Source organism: Homalodisca vitripennis, chromosome 5 (genome assembly GCF_021130785.1).
Source record: "Homalodisca vitripennis isolate AUS2020 chromosome 5, UT_GWSS_2.1, whole genome shotgun sequence".
Lineage (NCBI taxonomy): Eukaryota > Metazoa > Arthropoda > Insecta > Hemiptera > Cicadellidae > Homalodisca > Homalodisca vitripennis.
The window spans coordinates 102,869,845-102,892,710 of NC_060211.1; the positions used below are offsets into that span (position 1 = coordinate 102,869,845).

The window sequence follows — 22,866 nt, forward strand, 5'->3', positions numbered from 1 at the left end:
ATTGAGTATTATTTTACATACTTATGTGTAATGTACATTTCTCAATGTAATAGTTGAAAAAACCAAATTTTAACAAAAAAATCACAGAAAAACACTCATTTTCACAACTACATAAACGTTATTTGACATAAAAGAAAACTGTAATTTGTTTTTATTATATTCTGATTTATATACTATATACATTAATTGATGGGTTAACTTGGATATTTGTTATTTTTGTCTACAATATTAGATGCTATTTTCACTCTTGATATTCGACTTCTAGATAAAGATGTTAAAATAGAAATTGATTTAGTATGCTAGTTTTAATTTGTATTTAATGTTTATGTATTTATTAGATTTAGTATATTGAGTAAAACAATTGTGAAATGTATTTCAGCTGAATTGTCATCAGAAACTCTATAATAGGTAACAAACAATAAAGTTCTTAAGTATTTTTCTTATGACTTGAAAATGTTCTGTTTATTTTTTGTTTTGTTTGGGTTCTTTTACTTTTTTTGAAACATTATTTCCCCATTAACAGAAATCGATTAACTTATTTACTGAATACTTCATGTTTATTTTAGGAAATTATTAAATATCTGTAATTTATTTAAAAATAAGGACAAACATAATAATTACAAATACTAATGTGCAGTTCATTGATATTCAATATAAATTTATGAAATAAGTTTTATGCCTTAAATTAACAATGATTCGCATCACATTTTCCATTAACTTCGGTATTATTGCCTTACAGAATTTTATTGAAAGTAAAGAACATAATATACTGCCGAATCTTCAGCTGCCATGGAACATAATGTACATTTTAATTAGATATTTAACAAATCGGATTAAGTTAATATCTGTGAATTAAATGAGTAATTTTTAATGAGAATTTTTTCAATACATTTTGTTTATGCAAGTTCTCTTTATAACAAATTATCCAACCTTTCAACAAATTTTGTTTTAGAAAACAAATGTTCACAAATTTTAATGCTTTGTCGATATCATATTTGGTACCTGCATTCTAAAATTGGGTTTTTAAAACAGCTCATTATGGTACAGTTAAGCATCAATAATCTGAATCAATTGGGACCCGAACTAATCCAGATTTTTGAAATGTCCGGATTTTCGAAATGAACTAAAAAAAGAGGTAATAAGAAACAGCAAATGTACAGGTATGTGGAATCGAGCATAAATCACATTTATGGAAGTAGTGCTGATAAATCAAATTATTCAATACTGTATTAATAGAAGTTTTAGATGTTTAACTTACAGAAAAATTACCGTAAAACTTTGATTAATAAATAACTTAAATTACTCAATATTTTAAGCTTAAAACATATTAGCTATGGATTTATGAACGACTGTATTGGTTTGGGTTTTTTGCAGTCAAGTTCTTTCTTTGGTTAAGGAGAACAAGCTGAGTTGGTACAGTACCCCACCACCGACACACAACACGATTCTTGCATATGCTCTGGGACAGAGAGTTTTTGTTGTTATATACAAGTACTTTACATGTATAAAAAATAATGTTCTCCAGAATTAAATCCGTATAATTGACGGGCCGGATCTTTGACATCTTAATTTTTTACATTCTACTGTATAACCATTTAAATTAAACTTTTCATTTTAGAGTTGCATTGTAAGTCAGTCTTCTTACTTGGGACTTCTTTGAAATTGACACCAAACAGTCCTACCGATCAAATCTGAAAATCGAGAGTTGACTTTTCTCTCAGGTCATCTAGCATCATGACATATTTGTATATGTCACAACCTTCAAATTGTGACAGTTTCTCAAAATAAGTGAGTTTATAGGCCTTAGGCTTGTTTTCCCCCGATCAAGCTTGCTTTCAATTGATACAACCATCATAGACATCAAGAATAAGTAGTGTTTGGAGTTGAACTTTTTGATCAAAATACTGAGATTTATTGCAATATCTGCTTAGAAAAGTAAACACTTGCCCTAAACGGTTTTTAAGTCGTTCATATTGATATATGTTTCTTTACCCATTGCATAAAAATTTGAATTTTGCTTGTGAATGAACCATTTAGTGGCTTTTAGCTTATTTAATGTTTGACCTTTTTTGTAATTTTGCTAAACAGTTGTGTGTGCAGTTGCTGTCTCAGGTTCTCATGCCAAGACCATTGAGTAACCACACAAAGCATATCTAATTTTTTAATTGACCAGTGTTTAATATTAGTCAATGGTCCTAAAATTAATATACTGGAATACTGGACAGTATAATCTTAACTGCCTAGAGATGATGATGTACGTTCTCTTTGTTAAATTCTGCTGTGAACTGATGTTTGCTGTTGTGTAATCGCTTTATATTTGTTAATCTTTTGCTATATAATTTTGATTAGAATTACAATGAAGAAAAAAGAACAAAAGTCTGAAATGGTTTATTGGGATTGTACTTTGATTTTGAGGATATTCTTCATGCTTTAGGCAGTATAATTTAATTGAATTTCCAGAGCCTTCTTATACATTATTCAACAATGTGTAAATGTTATACATTTTTTTACTTTTTTAGTCTTTAACAAGATAAAATTATTTGTCTTGTTTTAAGTAAAAATAATCCATTGGTTATGTTTAAAAATAAATATTTTAACAGATTTGATTGCCAAATTTATGTGAAATGCATTTATAAGAATGGTTTTATTTGTTGGCAAATCTGGTACAACTGTGTTGTTTATAAAGCAACAACTTGATACTTTTGTGTATTGAGATATAATTCTCTTTTATAATTTGTAACTTAATTGACAGAGCTGTGTGTTTTAGGTTTATTTTGTCAGTTTGAACTTGAAACATTTAACATCAAGTTTTATGTACATATATTTTATTTTATAATAAAAATATGTTTAATTTATATGTTAATTTATATGTTTATTTATTTTATTGTATATATATATATATATATATATATATATATATATATATATATATATATATATACACAATCCTACATTTATAAATTAAAATAAAAAAAAAATAATTACATAAGTAATAATAATAAATAATAATTAAATTAGTCTATGATGAAAATAATGAAATTATCAACATAGACATATCAATTCATACCATTTGAAACCATTATGTCATTTTAACATCCTTGAGAATTATTATCCTTTTTATGAAGGAAAGTTAATAAACATAAAAAAACAGTATATATATATATATATATATATATATATATATATATATATATATATTTTACTGCTTTTCATCCAAGAAATTTTGAAACTGCAGGTGAAAGTTAGTAAGTAGGAGCTGATAAAATTTAAACATTTGATCACACCTATTATTTTTTTTCAAAACTAATGTCTTAACACACAAATGTTGTCAGGACATCATTTGTTTTACCTTTTTGAACCAAAATAATGACTTGTTATTGCCACTGATTCAAGAACAAACACTCATAATTTTTACTCTAAGGATTCTGTTTTATGCTTAATTTATATTGAAGTTTCGTCAAACTTTATAAATATCAGTGCGCTGTTTAGGTTCTCCGTTGTTTTACACCCCAGAATAAAATGTTTGATTGAAATCACAATTTAAGCACAATGTGCCAAATTATCAAAGTAAGCTCAGTATATATATTGTGGTTAATAAAGGAAACATCTTTTACAAAAAGTAAAATTGTATATTCCTTCTGGCACATTTGGAAGAAAGGTAGATTTAATCAATATTTCAATCTTCTGAAATGTTAAAATATATTTTATACAAAATGTTAACCAATTCCAAAAATTCATCCCATATTTATATAAATGCTATTTTAAGTCAGTACCACAAAACCAAAACTTCTTTTTTTAGTGCAAAAGAAAACACTTGAATAAAATACAAAATTTTTATAAACATTTGTAGTTAAAATATTTCTTATTGAACAAGTCACCTATTCTCGAAAATGTCATTTTATCATTATGTAATGAACTGTGTAGCCGCTTAAAAATTTACACGATGTGTGTTGATATAATTTTCATGGCAATTTTAGTGATTTATGAGTTCCATAGACAAGTTATGGAAAGTAGAATATTTTATCAAATAAGCAAATTTGGAATTTTATTTCTAGTGTATGAGGTCTGTCCAATAAATACGAGGGCTGTTTTTTAAGTAAGGGCCGTTTTTTTTTTTTTTTTTTTTTGTAAATAAACAACAATTATTTTTTTCAAAATACATTTATTTTCAGAATCTGCATACTTTTCTTTATTTTTCTACATAGTTGCCTTGTTTGTTAAGGCACTTATCATATCTTAAAACTAAGTTTTGAAATCCCTCTTCAAAGAAATCTGCCGCCTGCTCTGACAACCAGGAGTTCACGGCCGTCTTGACTTCTTCGTCGTCATTGTAGCGCTTCCCGCCAAGATGATTTTTCAAGTAACGAAAAAGGTGGAAATCGCTCGGAGCAAGGTCGGGGCTGTAGGGCGGATGATTCAAAACTTCCCAGCCAAAAGAGTCGATCATTTCCTGTGTCCGAGCAGCGGTGTGAGGCCTTGCATTGTCGTGGAGGAGCAGAATTCCCTTTGTCAGCATGCCGCGTCTTTTGTTCTGAATGGCGCGTCGGAGACTGGCCAGGGTTGCGCAGTAGGCTTCTGAGTTAATCGTCATTCCTCGCGGCATAAAGTCCACTAGCAAAACACCGCGCCTGTCCCAGAACACAGTTGCCATAACTTTGTGCCGCGACAGCGTTTGCTTGGCTTTGACTTTGACTGGAGATGTTGTGTGCCCCCATTCCATGGACTGTTGCTTTGATTTAGGAGTGATATGGGATACCCATGTTTCATCTCCTGTGACAATTCGACTCAACATGTCATCTCCTTCCTCGTCGTAGTGGGTCAAGAAAGTCAAAGAACTGCTTAATCTCTTTTTTTTGTGATCCTCAGTGAGGAGTTTGGGTACCCATCTTGAGCACAATTTTTTAAAGTTTAGGTTTTCTGACACAATTTTGTACAGTACTGACCTGGACACTTGAGGAAATTCCATAGAGAGAGTGGTTATTGTGAACCGTCGGTCCTCATGAATTTTTGCGTCAACTGCAGTAATCAAATCTCCCGTGATCACAGATGGCCGGCCTGAGCGATCTTCATCGTGGACATTTTCGCGGCCATCTTTAAATTCTCGGACCCATTTCCGCACTTTACCTTCACTCATTGCCTTGGCACCATACACCTCACAAAGCTGACGGTGAATGTCAGCAGCCGACATGTTTCTTGCAGTCAAAAATCGTATCACTGACCGAATCTCACACGCGGCGGGTGATTCGATAATCTTAAACATTTTAAAGATCCACAGTAATGCATACAGGTTAGCTACAGAGCTGCAACTGGCATGAAGTTGTTCGCTAAGAATGCCGGGAGGCGGGGCGCACGCTCGTTACCGCAGGAACGCGAACTACTACCGTGTACGGGAGAACGGCCCTTACTTAAAAAACAGCCCTCGTACACAAATTGAAGTCATAAGAACGTTATTTTGCAAAATTTAGTCTACATAGATATTTTCCCTTCAAAGTACTCTCTATTTGTTGCTGCACACTTATTTTCATCTTCTTTTTCACTGTTTAAATCACCCTTGGAAGTCCTTGGCAGTTAGGCTTTTAAGTGGTCTTGTCGTTTCTTGCTTTATTATGTCCAAATCTTCGCAGTGATGTCCCCTCATTACATTGTTGCATTTTGGTAATAGAAAAAGTTGCAGGGGGCGAAATCTGGAGAATAAGGAGGATGCTCAAGGATGGTGATTGAATTTTTTTCCAGAAACTGACGAATAATCAATGTTAAATGTGCAAGGTGCATTGTTATAGTGAAGGATAAATCTATTTCCTTGCGTCAAATTTGGTTGCACGCAATGCACACAATCTCTAAAACGCTTGAGAACTGTGAGGTAGAACTCAGCATTTACTGTTTCTCCTGGAAGAAATTCATGATGTACAGTACATTTGACATGCAAAACATATAATAATACTTTTTATCTAGTACTAGCTGTTACTCGTGGCTTTGCAAACAATTTCCTGCTGAATAATAGGGATGTCTTAGGTAAATCCTCTTTAAATAGCATTCCAAGTACTTGTGAGATAAGTGATGGTCATGGAAAATATTCCATCTCCTTATCCACTTTAGAATAGTTGGATTTTTAGTTGAAATGACAATCAATGTTTTGGGATCCTGAAGTTGGAAAGAAAAAAAGTCTCATAACCACCAATGAAATAACTCAAATAACTTTGCCACGCTTAATTTTTTTTTTGCTTTTTTATTTATTTTGCTTTTTGTTTTGTGTATAACTTCAAATATTTCAATGACACTTCACAAGTTTTAGACCAGTGGGCAGGAATCCTATTGTCAAAGTCATAATATAATTGAACCCTTTGTTAAATTGGAAACAGAAGTAGTCATATTTGAGGTATATAATATATTATAATTTCAGTGTTAGTGCAAAATTTCAAAACAGTAGTGCCTAGTAGTTTTGTGTAACAGAATGATAAAAATCCAAACTATTACATCTATAATATTTACAATTAGGTTAATTTCCGTAAGGAAACATGCCTCCTTTGCAAGTCACTCAGCCCGCTGTCTTCATGTGTAGCCATGGTTTTCGTTATTGACAAGTAAGAAAATCTGTAAACCTGGTAAAGTATATTGTATGGCCTTGCTTTCTGATCTCTGTTCACTATATTATTTCATTTCCTTGGTTCAGTTTAGAAATTATCTCAATTTTTATACACTTAATCACTGTAATATCCTTCATCAGTGTAAAATCCGAATTACTGCTTTATGGTTTTTTCAGCCCTCATAAAAATTTGTACTTCGTGATTTGCACTTTGTAATTGCAATGGTTGCGGGCTAGCTATTGTACTTGCGTACTTCTTTCGGTTTAGCACAGAGCAAATGGCTTGTTGATATTCATGTTAATGGTATCTAGGTTCCTTATTTACCTGGTCAGCTACTGTAAATATACCGTGTCAGAATGTCATAATTAGCTAATTTCGTGTAACATGCACTCATTCACAATTTTGTTTGTTAAATAGAATTTTGTGCTTTGTACTGTATAAGATTTGTATTGTATAAAGATTTAAAATAAAACCTCAGGCTACATTTCGATTATAGTGATCACAAATATATGTAAGATACATTTTATTTACAGTGTATAGATTAGTATTTTATTGAATTTTTTCAAAAGGGAAACACCAGAAAAACAGCCCATATCTTATGTGTTTGTTTTATCAGTGCACAATAGGCTGTAAAGCTTCAATCCTATGCTTTACATATTTAACTACAAAAATGTTTGTGTTCATTTTTCAGATATTATTTACTTGCTCCGTCTATGTATACAAAGCATACATTGTTGTAGATTTATTTTAGAGTGTCACTTGACCACAAATTGTAAATACTTTACTGTTGGTCTTTTTCTTCTAAAGTGTGTCTGAGCTGTTTTATACCAGGAATTATTGCTAGGTCAATGAATTTACTGTAAGTGTAGGTGAATTGGAGAAATGCAAGTTTTCCTGCTGTGTAATTTCTTATCTTAGGGTTGTCTTATACATAGGTTATACATTAGACAGCGAGTACTATAACTTTCCAGGAGTGATGGGACCTTCTCCAATCAATCGCTTGTAAACAAGATGGGACCTAGCACAGATCCCTGTGACGGGACTCTTCTTGTCATTGTGTGTGTAGTTTTGACATGACTGTACTTATTTTCATATTGTTGGATATAGATGGAAGGTGATATAAGGAGTTCGTCTAGTGACGCTTCAGATGTATCCAACAACTCAGTGAACCACCAGCAAGGCGATCACAACTCATCACCACACAAACCGGTGGAGAAGTAACACAAACACCACCTCACCAAGTAAGTCCTCATTGGAGTATTTTTTGAAAATAAAGAAACTCTGTTATCTTGAAATTTACAAGATTTATGTGTAATAGTTTATGTATGTATTTCATAGTTTTAAGCATACAAACAGTTTCTAAAAATGTAATCATGATTAGGTTCTAATTAGTTATAAAATTATGTCTGTACATTGTGTTCAATTGTATAATTTGATATTATTGTAAAAGTTTAAAAACATTTATAACAAACATCTGGAAACCTATAGTTGATAGTTGAGAATTCTAAAGCACTTTTCCATTTCGTATCTTAGTATAAGATTTAACAATTTCTTGCCAAAACAAGAAATTCCTCATAGCAACAGGTTTTTAAAAAGAGGATGTTATTAGAAAACAATAATCCTTTTTATACATTTTAAAGCATAATTTTATTAGCAAATATACGTTGAAGTCTAGTTATTCTACTTTATTTTGTACATAATTTGTTTTGGTTTATATATTGATTGGTATATTTAAGTCATCATTAGAAAATTCTAAGTCTCTTCTTGGTTTAGTAACAGATATATTTTTAACACTACATATGAATTTTAAATTAATTATTATTATAAAATTGAAGTACTTAATACTCTCTAAAAACTTAAATAAATATTAATGCGCAGTTCGAAAAATTTGTTCTTCCTCAAAGGTAGGGAAATATTATATTTCCCTTTTAAATATATTTTGTAAGGTAGACAATTATTTGGGGAAATTCCTTTTTGTCTATAATCTTTAACATAGAGGTAGTGACACCTTTCATAAAAGTAATTTTAAGTCCGAAAATTTTTATTTAAATAAATATCAATCTATTAGTTCATTTGCTACTGAAAACAAACTTAAATGATTCCTGAAATCAGTTTGTGCAGCTCTCTGGTTACATATATAATTATTTTTTAAATCTTATTAACTCATTTTTTTCATGATGAAAAATTTCATTTTGTAATAGCTTGAAACTAAAAATTTAAAAGTATTAATGTAATGCCTATATTTTTAACAATGAATTAAAATTCTTAAATTATGTTAGGCATGGAAACTTATATTCACAGTTTTTGTACTTAAACTAGATTATTAACTTAAACTATTTAAATATTACATTACAATAAATGTATTTCAATGCAAAGCAAGTTTTAAAAATACTGTTTATTTAGAGTTGATATTCTTGTATTATATTTCACAATCTATTTTTTTTTTTTACCAAATTATAATGATAGTTCCCTTTGTTTTTAAGTCTGCTGAAGAAATTTATTCTTTTTTTCCGAAGAATACCAAAAATAAATTTCCTAAAAAAGTGAAAATTACGCCTAAGAAACAACCTTATGTACTTGTCTTCCAAAATGAATGCATACATAGAAAACATGATCAAATATTATATTTTTCAGCTTATTGTGTGATAATATAATGCTAACTTATAGAACAATTTTTTCTAATGTGTTAAACAGCAATTTAAAAATATATAGTTAAATTATTTGACCAACATTATTATGATTTACACAATGAATTTGCCCTCACATTTCCGTTGCTATCACTCATCTCTGTTGTGTTTCCAGAGACTCATCATCACGGCAGTAAAACTGGTCTCACTGTTGTTGATTCTGCCAGCATTTCATTTTCCTTTTCTTGTATTTATTTATAATCAAAGTGTTTGTTTTTATTTGTATATTTTTGGAAGATAGCTTATATAACAATAAAATAAAAGTACAATATTTAAAAAGTAATTTATTTAAATCCTTCACCCATGTTTTATAGAAATTTTTCAAACCATGAAGAATTTGAAATTTCTTATTAGATAATTATGAGGGTAGTCCAGAAAGTAACAGATGTTTGGGGCTAGCTCAGTAGTGGGTGAAGCTAGAGCTGCCATCTTGGGATAAAATGATTCATACGCTCAGTACGCATCAAGCTGTGGTAGTGGGTGGTATGTATCTCTCCTACTTGTTTCACTGTAGCTTGTTAAAATGTGTGCTGCTATTGAGAATCACGCCACTTGTGAAGTGTGTTAGGTGATTTGGTTTTTATTAGAAAATACTATAAACCTATTGGAATACATTACCACTGTTGTGATGTTTATGGGAGTGGAATAATAAGTGAAAACAGAGTGAGAAATGGTGTATTGATTTTTAAAATGGTCACGACAAGAATTGCTTTGGTCGGTTTAGCCTGATTACTGAAGACTTAATTGATGAAACACCTTGGAACATTTCCTACAAATTTCATGAAGTTTAGTTGTTGTGGAGAAGTTTGGCTTCTACAAATTTTGTACCAGGTGGACTCCATCCTAGCTGAAATTTCCTAGAAAATTACGATAAAAATTGTAATGAACTTTTCGATCGTATCGTAACTGGTGATGAAACATGGGTGAAGTGTGTTTATTGAAAGACGAAAAGACAGCCTAGTGAATGAAGACACATGTATTCTCCCGGGCAACTAAAAAATGTCTCCAAACCTGTCAGTCAGAAAGATTATGGACTGTTTTCTGGGACAGCAAAACTGAGCTCAAACACTTTTTTTCGTCACAACAATTCACGATACACAATCCATTGTTGTACATACAGCCATTTTGAGAGCTCTTGGAAATTGGATATTAGATGTTCGGCCATCCTCCATACAGATACAGCCAGATCAAGCACCAAGTGACCTCCTCTTTGCATTGATGAAACCTGGCTTGCAACACAGTGCTTTGATAGTAACGGCGAACTTCAAGCTGGCGGTAACCAGTGGCTTCGGTCTCAGGCGGAGGATTGGAAAGTTGGAATAAAACAAAGTTGTGAAAGGCGATTATGTTGAAAAATAGGCTAAGAATGTACTTTGAAATTTATATAGTAAATGTTTTTTCAATCATTTTTTGATTTTTCATCTCAAAACATTTGTTACTTTCTGAATAGCCCTTGTACATACTTCCAAAAATAAAATAAAAGAAGTACATAAGGTCATGTTGAATGTTGAAGATGGAGCTTATACTGGCTACTGTTAACTTAATTACATTTAAACACATAAACCAATATTTAAAACTTTTATTTTTGTTAGGCCTTACGATAGCAAGGCTATCTTCGTCAGACACATCACAAAACTTTTGTGATTTGCCGTTAATCCAGAAAGTTTGTGAAACTGTTCTCAAAATCATAAGTACTATCATAAATATCTGTTATATTGTCAATAGCGAACTTACCAAAGTAACTCAACTCAACCATTTCACACAGTTGGGGAAATCTCATTTTAGAATGATTCACTATTGCACTCTTTATAACCACGTGTCTTAGAGTAAGTTCTCCACTTACTACACTATCATTGATCATAATGTTGTAGTTATACTGTACATTCCTTACAAAAAAACGATGTAGTCAATGGTAAAATACAAACAATATCATTATCAGTCAATAAATATATTTTATTTTAACTTATCAATATTTACAGAAAATACTGGTATCAACAAGTCTACAACATGTTTTCTCTTCACTGTTAGATCATGTATAAAGTACATAATTTAAAGCTAATTTTAATTTATTTTGATATTTTATATTCATCCTGGATTTAGAAAATGTTATGTTTATAAATATTAGGCATGAATGAAACAACTTATTTGTTTCATAATAAACAATATTCTATGAATCAATCCATTCTAACAAATCCTAGAATCTGAACTAAAATTTAATTGAAAAATAGGTCTGTATTTGAACTTAAATAAAATTTCCACCACTCCATCTCTACTTTCCGCAATTTTTGGCATGAGTGCTCCTTATAAACAGATAGACTATGTATGCTCCTTGTGAAAATATGTTGATCAACACATTATGTGATCTGTAGACTATGTATGCTCCTTGTGAAAATATGTTGATCAACACATTATGTGATCTGTTTATCCATCCAAATTGAGTCTGTATGATTATCCCACAATCACGTTACTGGATTGATTGATTAAGATTTTTCTGTAAATGTACCTTTTGAATAAGCTGATAACATTATATGTTTGTCTGCCTGGCAGCACTATTAGTCATTACTATTTATATAGCACTCATACAATAATAAACCAAAGTCATTCAAATTCTGCTACCTCAAGCTTATGTTCTCGAAGTACTTTTGGTCAACGAGATCTAAGGAAGTGCATATCAATAAATAGGATTGAATAGTATTTTGCTTGCAATTTCCATTGAAAATGTCCAGGTCTTACATAATCAATTGGTATGAGGCTGGCCAATATCGTCCTAAATAGTGCACATTTGTTCTTACTTAAACCCCACACAGTTGTAGATTCTGTCATCCCTTATTATCTTGAAACATTACTACTCTAATTTAGTAGAATAGCTGTTTGACTCTACTTAATATTATAAGTACTAATAAATGTAGATTTATATCAAGTTAAGTAAAATAATGGGCTTAGTTCTCATTTTAAGAGTTCTTAATTAAAATTTAATATGGATCCTGTTTGGTTTAAATCTTAAAATTCTTTGGTTTTTAAAAATTTATAGATTTTATTTATTTAAAAAAATCTAAATACTGATAATTGTAGTATAATATCTATACTACAATTATCAGTTAATAAGGATATAAGTCTTAAATGCTCTTAGTTTTTGAACATTTAAAATAAATTAGCTACAAGAGCCAAACTATGAAAGAGATGTGAAAATATTTTTGAACAAATTTAAAAAGGTAATTATATGTCATTTAAATAAAAAGATTTTATTTTAAATCTAAACATGCTGAAGTTTTGTAAAAAGTAAAAATTTGTTGTTACTACAAAGCTACATGCAAAAACATTCTCAATGGTCTAATTAAATATTGATATATCATATACATACAACTTTGGAAGTTATTCAACTAAGTGTACAAATTTGTATTGTCTTTTGTGTGCAGAACAACATTAAATAATACATAAAACAAAATTACTAAAATTGTAACTCATTTCATAGTTCTTTTGTTAGGTTATAAATACAAGGTGTAATTTTTAAGTAAGATCTATTTAATTGTAGACAATAGTAGTTCACGTGCATACCGCAATGACCGAGTGCGTCGTGTACCGGCATGCCCCGGGAACAACTGTGCTCAATTTTAACCCTGTAGCTAACCTTTATGGTTCTGTTCTGTGCTTTCAAAATGTTAAAAAACCATCAACACACCTGCCGCGTGTGACGTGCACTCAAGTGATACTGTTTTTGTCAGCAAGGAACCTGCCTACAGCAAAAATTCATCGACTGATTTGCGAAGCGTGTGGTGATACTGTTATGAGTGAAAGCAAAGTGCATAAGTGAGTATGACAATTTAAAGATGGCCGTGAAAACATCCATGATTAGGACAGCTCCGGTTGCCATTCTTTGGTTAGAGACGATTTGGTGGCTTCAATTGAAGTGAGGATTCGTGATAACAGGTCTCTCAAACAAATGTTCTTCTCAAACATGTTGAGATCAGTTCTTTACAACACCTAAAGTGCTTCTGAACACCTTAAGTTTAGGAAACTGTGCTCATGTTGAGTCCCAAAACTCCAGAGGACCACAAAAATCAAAGATTTGAGTGTGCGATAAAGTTCTTGACTCATTATCACAAAGAAGGTGACGACTTCTTGAGTTATATCATAACTGGAGACGAAACATGGGTTTCACATATCATGCCCGAATCAAAGCAACAGAGCATGAAATGGAGACATACACATTCACCTGTAAAGGTGAAGGCCAAACAGGCACTTTTCCAGCAAAAAATCATGGTGTCGGTGTTTTGGGATAGGTAAGGTGTTTTATTGGTCTACGTCATGCAATCACTATCAATGCAGAACCATACTGCAAAACCCTGAGAAAGCTACGCAGAGTGATTCAAAACAAAAAGGGCATTTTGCTAACAAAGGAATTGTCCTTCTCCATGACAATGCAAACCGCACACTGCATGTCAGACATGCGATTTATTGGACAATTTTGGCTGGGGAGTTTTTGATCATCCTCCCTACAGTCCTTATCTTGCGCCAAGCGATTACCATCTGTTCCTCCACCGCAAACAACACCTCAGTGGCAACCGTTACTGATGACATGATGATAACAACGTGAAAAATGAAATGAACTCTTGCTTATTGGAGCAGGTGGAAAGTTTTTATGAAGAGGGTATTTTTAAACTGGTTGAGAGTTAAAAGTGTTTGAAAAAATTTGGTAACTATGTCGAAAAATAGAGTGAAGTACCTATGTACTTTCTGAAAATAAATTTACTTTTATTAAATAACCTTTCTTTGTGTACTTATGTTCAAACGGATCTTACTTAAAAAACACTCCTCGTATTATCTCTTTGGAAATTATTTGATAGTTAATATTAGAATAACAATAGCCTATTTTTTCATAACAATTGTATTTTCTAATACATTGAAAGCTATTAGTTAAAATAATTTTTCAGTGTAATTTAGTAACTTGATGTTAAATTTAATTTGCGGATGAAGGTTTTATTGATTTGAAATTATACTTTTGTTATCACATTAACTTACTTTAGTGTTGGGATGCATATTATACTAACTATGGAAATGTTTTGGTTTGTTACTTTTTTACATGATTTAACAACATGATTTTTGACAAATGTGCGACTATGGAAGGCTTTAGTTAATTGATCCTGTCTGACACTACCCAAGACGAATGTGGGAAGACATTAAGGAAGGACTTGCTGTTGTTGGACGGTTTGCCATTCGAGTTTCCAAGGCAGCTCGAGCAACTTTTCTGTCAAATGTTTCCGGAGACAGGGTTCGTCTGAAACAAAGAAAGTATGAAAATAGTTCTATCATATGTACTAGAAAATAAAGCAATAATAGCTGTAATGTCTATTATGACTTGTTGAAACTCTCTCAATTCAGAACTATACTTTTTTTTCAAGGAATCATCAAAAGTGCTAGAATGTGCTTTTAATTTCTTAAATTATTTTGGTTAGTTTTATTTATGATAGTATACACACTAATTGCTATAGTAATTTAAGTTTTATTTTATTCTTTCAGTTAGAAAAATGAAACATGTTTGAATCAGGATGATCAATAATGCATACATTTCATATTGTACTATGACTTCTATTGTTATAAATATATTAAAATGTTTTAGGGAAATTTCATCTTTATTGAGAACACAGAAAATATTTCAAAAGCAGTACAGTTAAGTAGCAAGTTCAAAGGCAGTTTTAATTGATTTTTTAGGAAAATGTTTACTAAAGGATAAACAATAGAGAGATAAACCTGGCTATACTGCTTTTTATTAGAAAACTATATTACAGTAAAACTAATTAACTATTAGAAGATTAATACTCTGCATTATTTGAATTGGAGAATATGATTAGGCAAAAGAAACATCACAAGATGCCCATGCACAAGCTTGTGATATATGGCCATGCCACCAAAGAAATAGCATTGATTTCCTGCACACATGTGGGCACTCCACACACCACCAGCTTCCAGCAAGGTCTGCCACTGGATCACAGATCACAGCTCATAATTGCTAGTATATTTGTTTTAATAATAAGGATACTCAAACTGACCAAAATTGTATGTCCTAGAGAAGATTTTTACCTTTACTGCGACAGCTTGTTTGGTGTGAAGTGATAAAATTATTTTGTAGCTGCTAAGTTTGAACAAATTTACCTTCCTATTTATTGTACATACTCAAGTGAGCACTTTCTGAAAATTAACTTAAACAGTAGAAACCCTCTTTGAGTAAGCTACCTAAAAGTGTGCACGTCATAAACAAAATGAAAAGATTAACAAATCACAGAAAAATGATACATTTAGTTACCATTTAACTGTTTATCTATAAAAACATTTAATTGATGTATTCATTTTATGTTGTGTGTGTATAAATTTAAATGCCAAAAGGATAAACTAATTTTTTAGTGAACATCGTCATACTAAAAGTATAATACTTGACAGAAGCTTGAATTACTTGATAATTGAACATCCATCCTTCATTATTTCAGAACTGAACCTTTACTTATTTTAATCAGTTAAGTTATTTTACTGTTTCCTTCACTTTTGGTTTGAATAAGCAAATACATCATATCTTAAGACTTTGGTATGTGTAGCGTTATGCCTCTTTGTTACAGTTTCTATATGTTCACAACCACACAATTTGGGTGATCCATTTAAAGAGTTTCTCTAAACCTACGTAATGTAATAGATGACAACTTCAAATTTTAATAACATTTCCATTATAATTTTTTGCTAATTTGAGGAATCAAAATTGCAAAAGTGGGGTAGCATTACAAAATATATAGCTCCTTGGTAAAATATGAGTGAAATAAATAATAATTATTGACCTACCGTAGGTGTTCCCTTAATTCTGCTGTTAGTTGAGCTTGTGCTCTTCCTTCATGAAGTTCCCTTTCTCGCCGTCTCTGTAGTGATATCATCTTTTGTTCCTTAGCGTTAATAGTTTCTCGGACGCTCTGTTGCTTTAACAGCTCAGCCTCTTTCAATCTAGAATCATTTTGTATATACTTGTCATTTATTTTGTTAATATGACTAATTCGTGTAGGAATATTTGTGAAGCCTTTACAATTAATTTATCAATACAGTTGATCTCATATACCTGTATGAGACAATTTACTGTTCTATATGTGGAAGTTACAAATATAATAACCAGACTTAATGGGGAATTATATTATAAATCATATAAGAAAATAGAACATCGTAGAAGTGATTTCAGAACCTTGGTCAGATTACTTTTAGACAACCTCAAGTTGTACATAAGTGTATGCAACTTTACCCTTTCGATCGCAATGTCTGTATATATATATATATATAGACCAAAAAATATCTGCATGAAATTATATAAATGTTCACAAATTAATTGTTTTACAAAATTAAATAGTAACAAAACTCTCACTTGAACTGTACCAAAATGATCACAAAGAACCAATCTTTTTAATCAAGTAGTTTCTGAAAAAACAGCAATTTGTAAAAAGTCATATGTTTTATTTATTTGGTGTAGGAGCCCATTTTTAATTGTACTTTTATATAAAAGTGATTTGATAAGTGCTTCTTGTTCTTTTATAAACCTATAGTTATGTCTACAATGTTTTGTTAAGTTGTATAGTAACACAGTTAATTTGCAGTGGGTTTTTATTAATAATTCCATTAAAGCTTTCTAATTTTGCAGTTTTTACAATTTATTTAGCCACACACTGTGTTTGTCCTTATCTCCCCAGATCAGCATTTGCGTTCTAATGGTAAAGTTAAAATTGAAGCTTCAAGTTATACTGGATTTATTTTATAAAGTAACTGAAAAACTAAACAAATAGAACAACTCTAGCTAATAAGTAGTTTCTTATACGAGTAGTTTATGTTCTGTAAAAACAACTCAAATATACCCCATTGCTGAGGTCTGCTACAACCTTGTCCAATATCACTATCTCTCTCCAAGTCCGATTCATTACAATCCCATACTAATGATTGTCTTGAGCATCTCATAGATCCATTGCACACTGAAAGGTTTCAATATAACCATACAATAGTAAATAAGTCTACTGAAACAGTGGCTAAACATGACTACACAGCTGAACTCTAATAAACAATGATGGAGCTAAGAGTCCACAGAGGAACACAAAGAGGTGCTGGAGTCTAGTGAGAAATACCAAAACTATATGAATGGTAATCACTAGTTTCGAGACTACTTGCATAATATAACAACGAGTTAGAGAGTGAAACTTGACAAATCTGTTGAAACAGCTTATTATGTCAGTTGCACAACTTGATAACATTACTATAAACGTAATATTACTTAACCTGTTGACGAGTGCGCACGGCATTTGCCGTGCCGCTATGACGGTCCATACTGAGTGCCTCATTGACCAGTGACAGACTTTTAGGGAGTAAAACAAAAAAAACTTTTAAATGTTAATAAACTTGTTTATTATAGTTTAAATGTATATAAAAATACATTGTAGATTGTTAAAAGCAATAACCTCGTTTTAAAACTTTGCTAGTGTGTGATACTGCTCAAAACAAGGATATATACAATGGGCGACCTCACATGTTGAACATTCATAGCTGGTTTCTTTTCTTCTTTGTCCAGTTCGAGTGGTGTGTTTGCACACATAGCACTGCCTGAGTAGTTTACGCTTCTTTGTGTCATTATGGGGGAGTGGCCTTATAAAATGGCGACCTTGGAGGCGTAGCGGGTCTTGTGTCCCGCCTCCGTAAAATAGTTTTAAAAGTTATCACCAGGTGCCACCACGATACAGGACTAGCAACACTATACAGCGAAACTATATATTGAAAAGTTCCAAAAGTCTCCACTAGACGTCAAAGTAAGTCAGTGAGAACGAACTGATAGTCATTAGTCTGCAACGGAAAATGCCGTGCTCCCTCATACGGGACCAAATGGCAAATGCCGTGCGCACTCATTTGGGTATGTTTTGTTGCACTCGTCAACAGGTTAAGAAACTGTTAGTGGTTAAAGTATTAGTATTTATTTCTTATACTAAAGTATGGGTTTTGTTTATTTGCTTAACATGTTCGCTGCGAGCTATTGTCTGGACAGTACCGTGTCCCTCACCAAAACTGCAGGAGACTGTCTAGACAGTTAAGTTACCAATTCTGTAGTGCTTTGTTATTTTGTCTGAGATATGCTGCAGTCTAGCTACAGTTAGCTAAAACTTTTCAAACTTGATCTAAATGAAGTACACTTACTTTCTATTGCTTCAGTTCGGTGTACAAACTACTGACCAGACAGTTTCAGTGAAACATATACATACATATGACCCTTAAAATGTCTTTTGTTAATGAATGTGCGTTTCCAAACAATATTTCTCTATGATTTTTGTATGGAATAAATATGCTTCAGTGCTGTTCTATGGCACGTCACACTGTTATACGCTATGTGTAGGACCACTGTATGGATAGTTACGTTGCTGAGAGACAGATCTGTTTCAGAATCAAGGTCACTTATAAAATTTCTTGTGTTCTATTATGTATATCACAAATGGTAAGTTATTATTTTATATGTACTTTTATAAAAATGCTTGTGCCAAAAATGCAGGCTACTGTCCAGACAGTCCCGCTAATTACTTAGATACGTAAGAACATAGTATAATCTATTATGATGATTTTATAGCATAATGTACCAAAATAGCACCAATTGAATGAAAACTGAGTTAGAATTTTGCTACATAATGGAGTATATTTATTGTAATATTTTACCAGGCTGGTTGTTCATTGAAAAACAGAATCCTCGTATATCAACATGGTTTTGAAATAATGTATCTTTCTTTCCATAAAGACAAAGTAAAAAATTATTGAAAAAGGTAGTAATTTATTTCTGTGTATAATTTATTCCACAAATAAATATTTTCCATTGTGGTTATAACTTAATAAATATGCTGAATAAAGAGAAAATTAAATCTTGGAAATAGGGTGAAAAATAAAGAAGAAAATAGTATTCTGTTTTGCAAAGGTCTGCAAAACAACCAAAATAGTGTGAGGTTCTTAGCAGACTCCTTACAGTATATTGCTGGAAGTTTTGGTAATATTTTTTAATGGCTGGGATTGAAGCCAAGCAAGGTGAATTGTGTATAAGAACTCAAGCTTGTTGTCCGCCAAACCAAAATCTTGTTTCAAGTTTTAATGCTTGATATATAAATTTGAGACACAACCAGTTTTAGGAAATTAAATAGTCTAAACGATTTTTACAGAGAAGTGTGGTGTAATTTGAAATAGATGAGCAGTGTACACAAGCCCTTACTCCACTCTCATGCAAATGTGTGTCTTTCTTGTCATGTGCATAAATAGACTTAATTGATGGTTCAATGCACTGTTATGTTGTTTGCTCCTTTCTCATCATGGCAATAGAGATTTAAGCGAGCTGTTGCCTTCCGAGTGTATAGTGTTACAAAAAAGATCTTTTTTATACACAAGAACAAACTGTACTAAAATTACCTGGGGTTTTGTTTCATAATTAAACTTTAAACAATTTTCCATCCCAATTGTTGGTCCCATAGTGTTTCAAAATGCCTGATTTTAAATGTAGAGGTTAGATGCTTTTAAGTAAATTAGAGTTACTTGTAAAATGTGGTAACTGTAATAACTTCTTTACTGGTAAGTTTTTGTATTTTAAAGATATTTCATTGAATAACTTAAAATAGTATCAGAAAGATTAAAAACCATTTGGATATGTGAACCTTTTTTTATGACCCAAGAATAAAAGTAAGGAAATAAATTATTTTAAGATTACAATTGTACTTATAATAATTATAAAGTCAAAATGATGTGAATACAAACCAGCTTAAATGCATGTAAGTAAGGCTACTATGAATCACTGAGCAGAAATGATGTCTCAGTTATCTGGGGAGGAGGGAGGGTAGTCTGGATACAGTGCAATTGTACAAGATTCTCACTATATATCTGGGTAGCAAGATAGTAATTTTTTCTCATAAATGACCACTTTTAATTATGAATTTTATATATGTTATTCTTTAAGAGCTTGTAGAAAAACATTGGACTTAAGCTTTGAATTTGACCAAATAAAATCATATTCTTTATAAATTTTGTCATATAGACTGTTTTCCTAATTTGTATTATTCTTTAATTATTAGTATTTTATTTAGTGATATTGTGTACATAACTATATAGAATGTAACATATAGTAAAAATGTTCTTAATAGAAAATTATAATATGGCCATAGATACAGCAATGTTATTGTGGCAGAATAATATATACAGAGAAAGAAGTTACTTTTTCATTCTTTGCTCATGAAGGAGTTGTCTCTCTTTGTTCTCTACTTCCACCTTGAGCCTGCGATGTTCTTTCTGAGATTGGACAACGGCTTCAGCTCTTTGGTGATCAGCCCACTGCAACAGCAGTACCTGATCCTGCCATGCTTCTAGTCCACGGTTCAGCTCCCGGTGCATGTCTCGCACCTGTGCTGCTCTCTCCTCCTGCTCTGCTCTAACACATACACATTTCTTTAACATAGAAAGGAAGTAGAAACTGAGAGGCATTATTTATCGACTGACACTTGTATTCGTCAATTAACTTACCAATGTTCAAATTTATATTTATATGAGTGATTATAAAGCTGAAGATACACAACAATAATTAAAGGTTTGTTACCCAATATTTTGGACTTTTATCGTATTATGTTAAATTAGATAAAATCTTACTCAAATACAATAAAAACTTGCATACAGCTTTATATTTTTAATTTTCAAATACAGAATGAAAAAATTAATTCAAATTTTGTATTTATTTTATAATGATACAAACAGCCATAGTAATAAGCATAAGCTGTTACAGTTGGATTTTATATACCTATTTGGTAAAGGAGAAGGAAAATTTTTATTTTTTACGTATTTGAGCTTCCCGCCTATTTATTTATCTTGTACACCGTAAATTAAATGGGTTTAAGTTATAAAAATTTAGAAATACAATATTAAAAGTAAGCTTACCTCTGTTGTTTGATGCTCTTTTCTCTTCTGTGTTTGTAGTAAATATGTCTTTCTCTAGCTCGTGATTCTCGTTCCCGGCATTGTTTTTGCTTCTCTTGTTTTGTATGACTTTGCTCTACCAAAAGTTCCAGCATGTTCTCTTGATGACGTAAATCCTCAGACCTGTTTGCACTGGCCACCCTCTAGCAGGAACATAGCATTACCATTGATAGGGGACTAACATTAATATCATCACACAGTAATTAATTACTCGTAAGTTAGATAAATCCCAGTGCAAAGCAATTTAAATAGAGCAAAAGCTCAAGGCCACATGGTGCAGTTAACATCCAATCTTCTCAGCTAATAGAGTAATTGGTAAGTAATTAGCTTCATATCACATCTCACAGCATTGGGTAGTAGCCTGAGAGTAGTTATCTTTGATTTTAATACTTGGCTTTACGTATGTTCACAGAGTGAGGCTGCTAGATCATTTAATTTCCTGGTACAATTCAAGTGATGTTTAACAACATTTGTAAATTTTATCCCACATTAAAGTTATTGATTATTAATTTATCAATTGTTATTTCATGTGGAATGTTTTTGCTTGTGTAGTTAAGGTTTTACTCATTAATCTTAATATATAAAAATAAAATGACAATTAATTTTTAGTCTCACTAAATGTCGAGAACGGCTGGACCGATTTGGCTAGTTTTGGTATTAAATTATTTGTGTAAGTCGGATGGTTTAAAAGATGAGAAATATTGGAAAATATTTCATATATTTTCATATAAATATTTCATAATTCTGGAAAATAATTATAATATTTATTACATGTAATCCAGAGTTAACTGACTCTAAACAGCTTTAGACACTTTCAGTTAAGTTCATCAAAGTGGCAGTAACAATTTTTTACATTTAAATTTTAGAAAATATTCAATAATTATACAGTGCTTGATTGGTAGTGCCATGCAGATTGCAAAGACAAAATTACTATCTAATTTTTATTTTAGATTGCACCAGTGATGAAGAAACAATCTAATGCATTGAAAATAATATTTAAACGTTGTTCTAAAACACATTTTGATTAAAAAAATCTGTGAATTTGCATAATATTATTGAACTTGGTTGTCTCCATTAACAATTTTACTGTAGTTAAAGGAAAAGCAAAGGGAAAATTTGCTTTTTCCCTTTGCTTTTCACTTGTTTAGTTTTTTATTATAAACAAAAATTTTTAATTTTATAATGATTACATTATTTTTTTCAAATAATTTAATTTTAATTGTGTATTATATACAAAAAAGTCATAATATACCTGACTAAAATGTAATGGTTTGCTCACATGTGGCAGACTTACTTACCTAAGAAAGAGTCATCTCAGATCCTAGAGGGAGTGTTTTTAAATTCCTCTGAAATCTTTTAAATTCTAAAGTTATACTTTAACTTTTATAAAACAGATTTTAATGAATAAATATATTTCAAATTAGAATTAAAAGATTAAAGGTGATAATTTTTTTCCCCACACACTCTTTACACTTATTCAAAAGTTCCAATATGTTGGGGTAATTCTACTACATATGGCTATATACAAGGGTAATGTTTTTCTTCAAAAATGTAATCAATGAGTTAATTACTGCTGTTTCTGTTTTTACTCAGGTTGTGCAGATGTC

The 22,866-nt window shown here is 31.3% G+C and overlaps 2 protein-coding genes across 5 annotated transcripts in view; one reads left to right on the top strand and one right to left on the bottom strand.

Moving 5' to 3' along the window:
* LOC124362599 (ceramide synthase 6) overlaps nt 1–9,558 on the top strand; it is a 44,988-nt gene extending 35,430 nt beyond the window's left edge. Inside the window, exons 7-8 of the mRNA XM_046817244.1 lie at nt 7,692–7,825; nt 9,387–9,558. Coding sequence (XP_046673200.1) covers nt 7,692–7,805 — 114 coding nt within the window. The 3' untranslated portion in view covers nt 7,806–7,825; nt 9,387–9,558. The remainder of the gene's footprint in view (nt 1–7,691; nt 7,826–9,386) is intronic.
* A 1,645-nt stretch (nt 9,559–11,203) lies between these two features.
* Nucleotides 11,204–22,866, bottom strand: part of LOC124362601 (trichohyalin-like) — a 49,920-nt gene continuing 38,257 nt past the window's right edge. For all 4 annotated transcript variants that reach the window (XM_046817247.1, XM_046817249.1, XM_046817248.1 and 1 more), the window contains 4 exons: nt 21,221–21,402; nt 20,508–20,720; nt 16,097–16,252; nt 11,204–14,546 (listed from right to left, as the gene is read on the bottom strand). In XM_046817247.1, the coding sequence (XP_046673203.1) occupies nt 14,423–14,546; nt 16,097–16,252; nt 20,508–20,720; nt 21,221–21,402 (675 nt within the window). In that variant the 3' untranslated portion in view covers nt 11,204–14,422. The remainder of the gene's footprint in view (nt 14,547–16,096; nt 16,253–20,507; nt 20,721–21,220; nt 21,403–22,866) is intronic.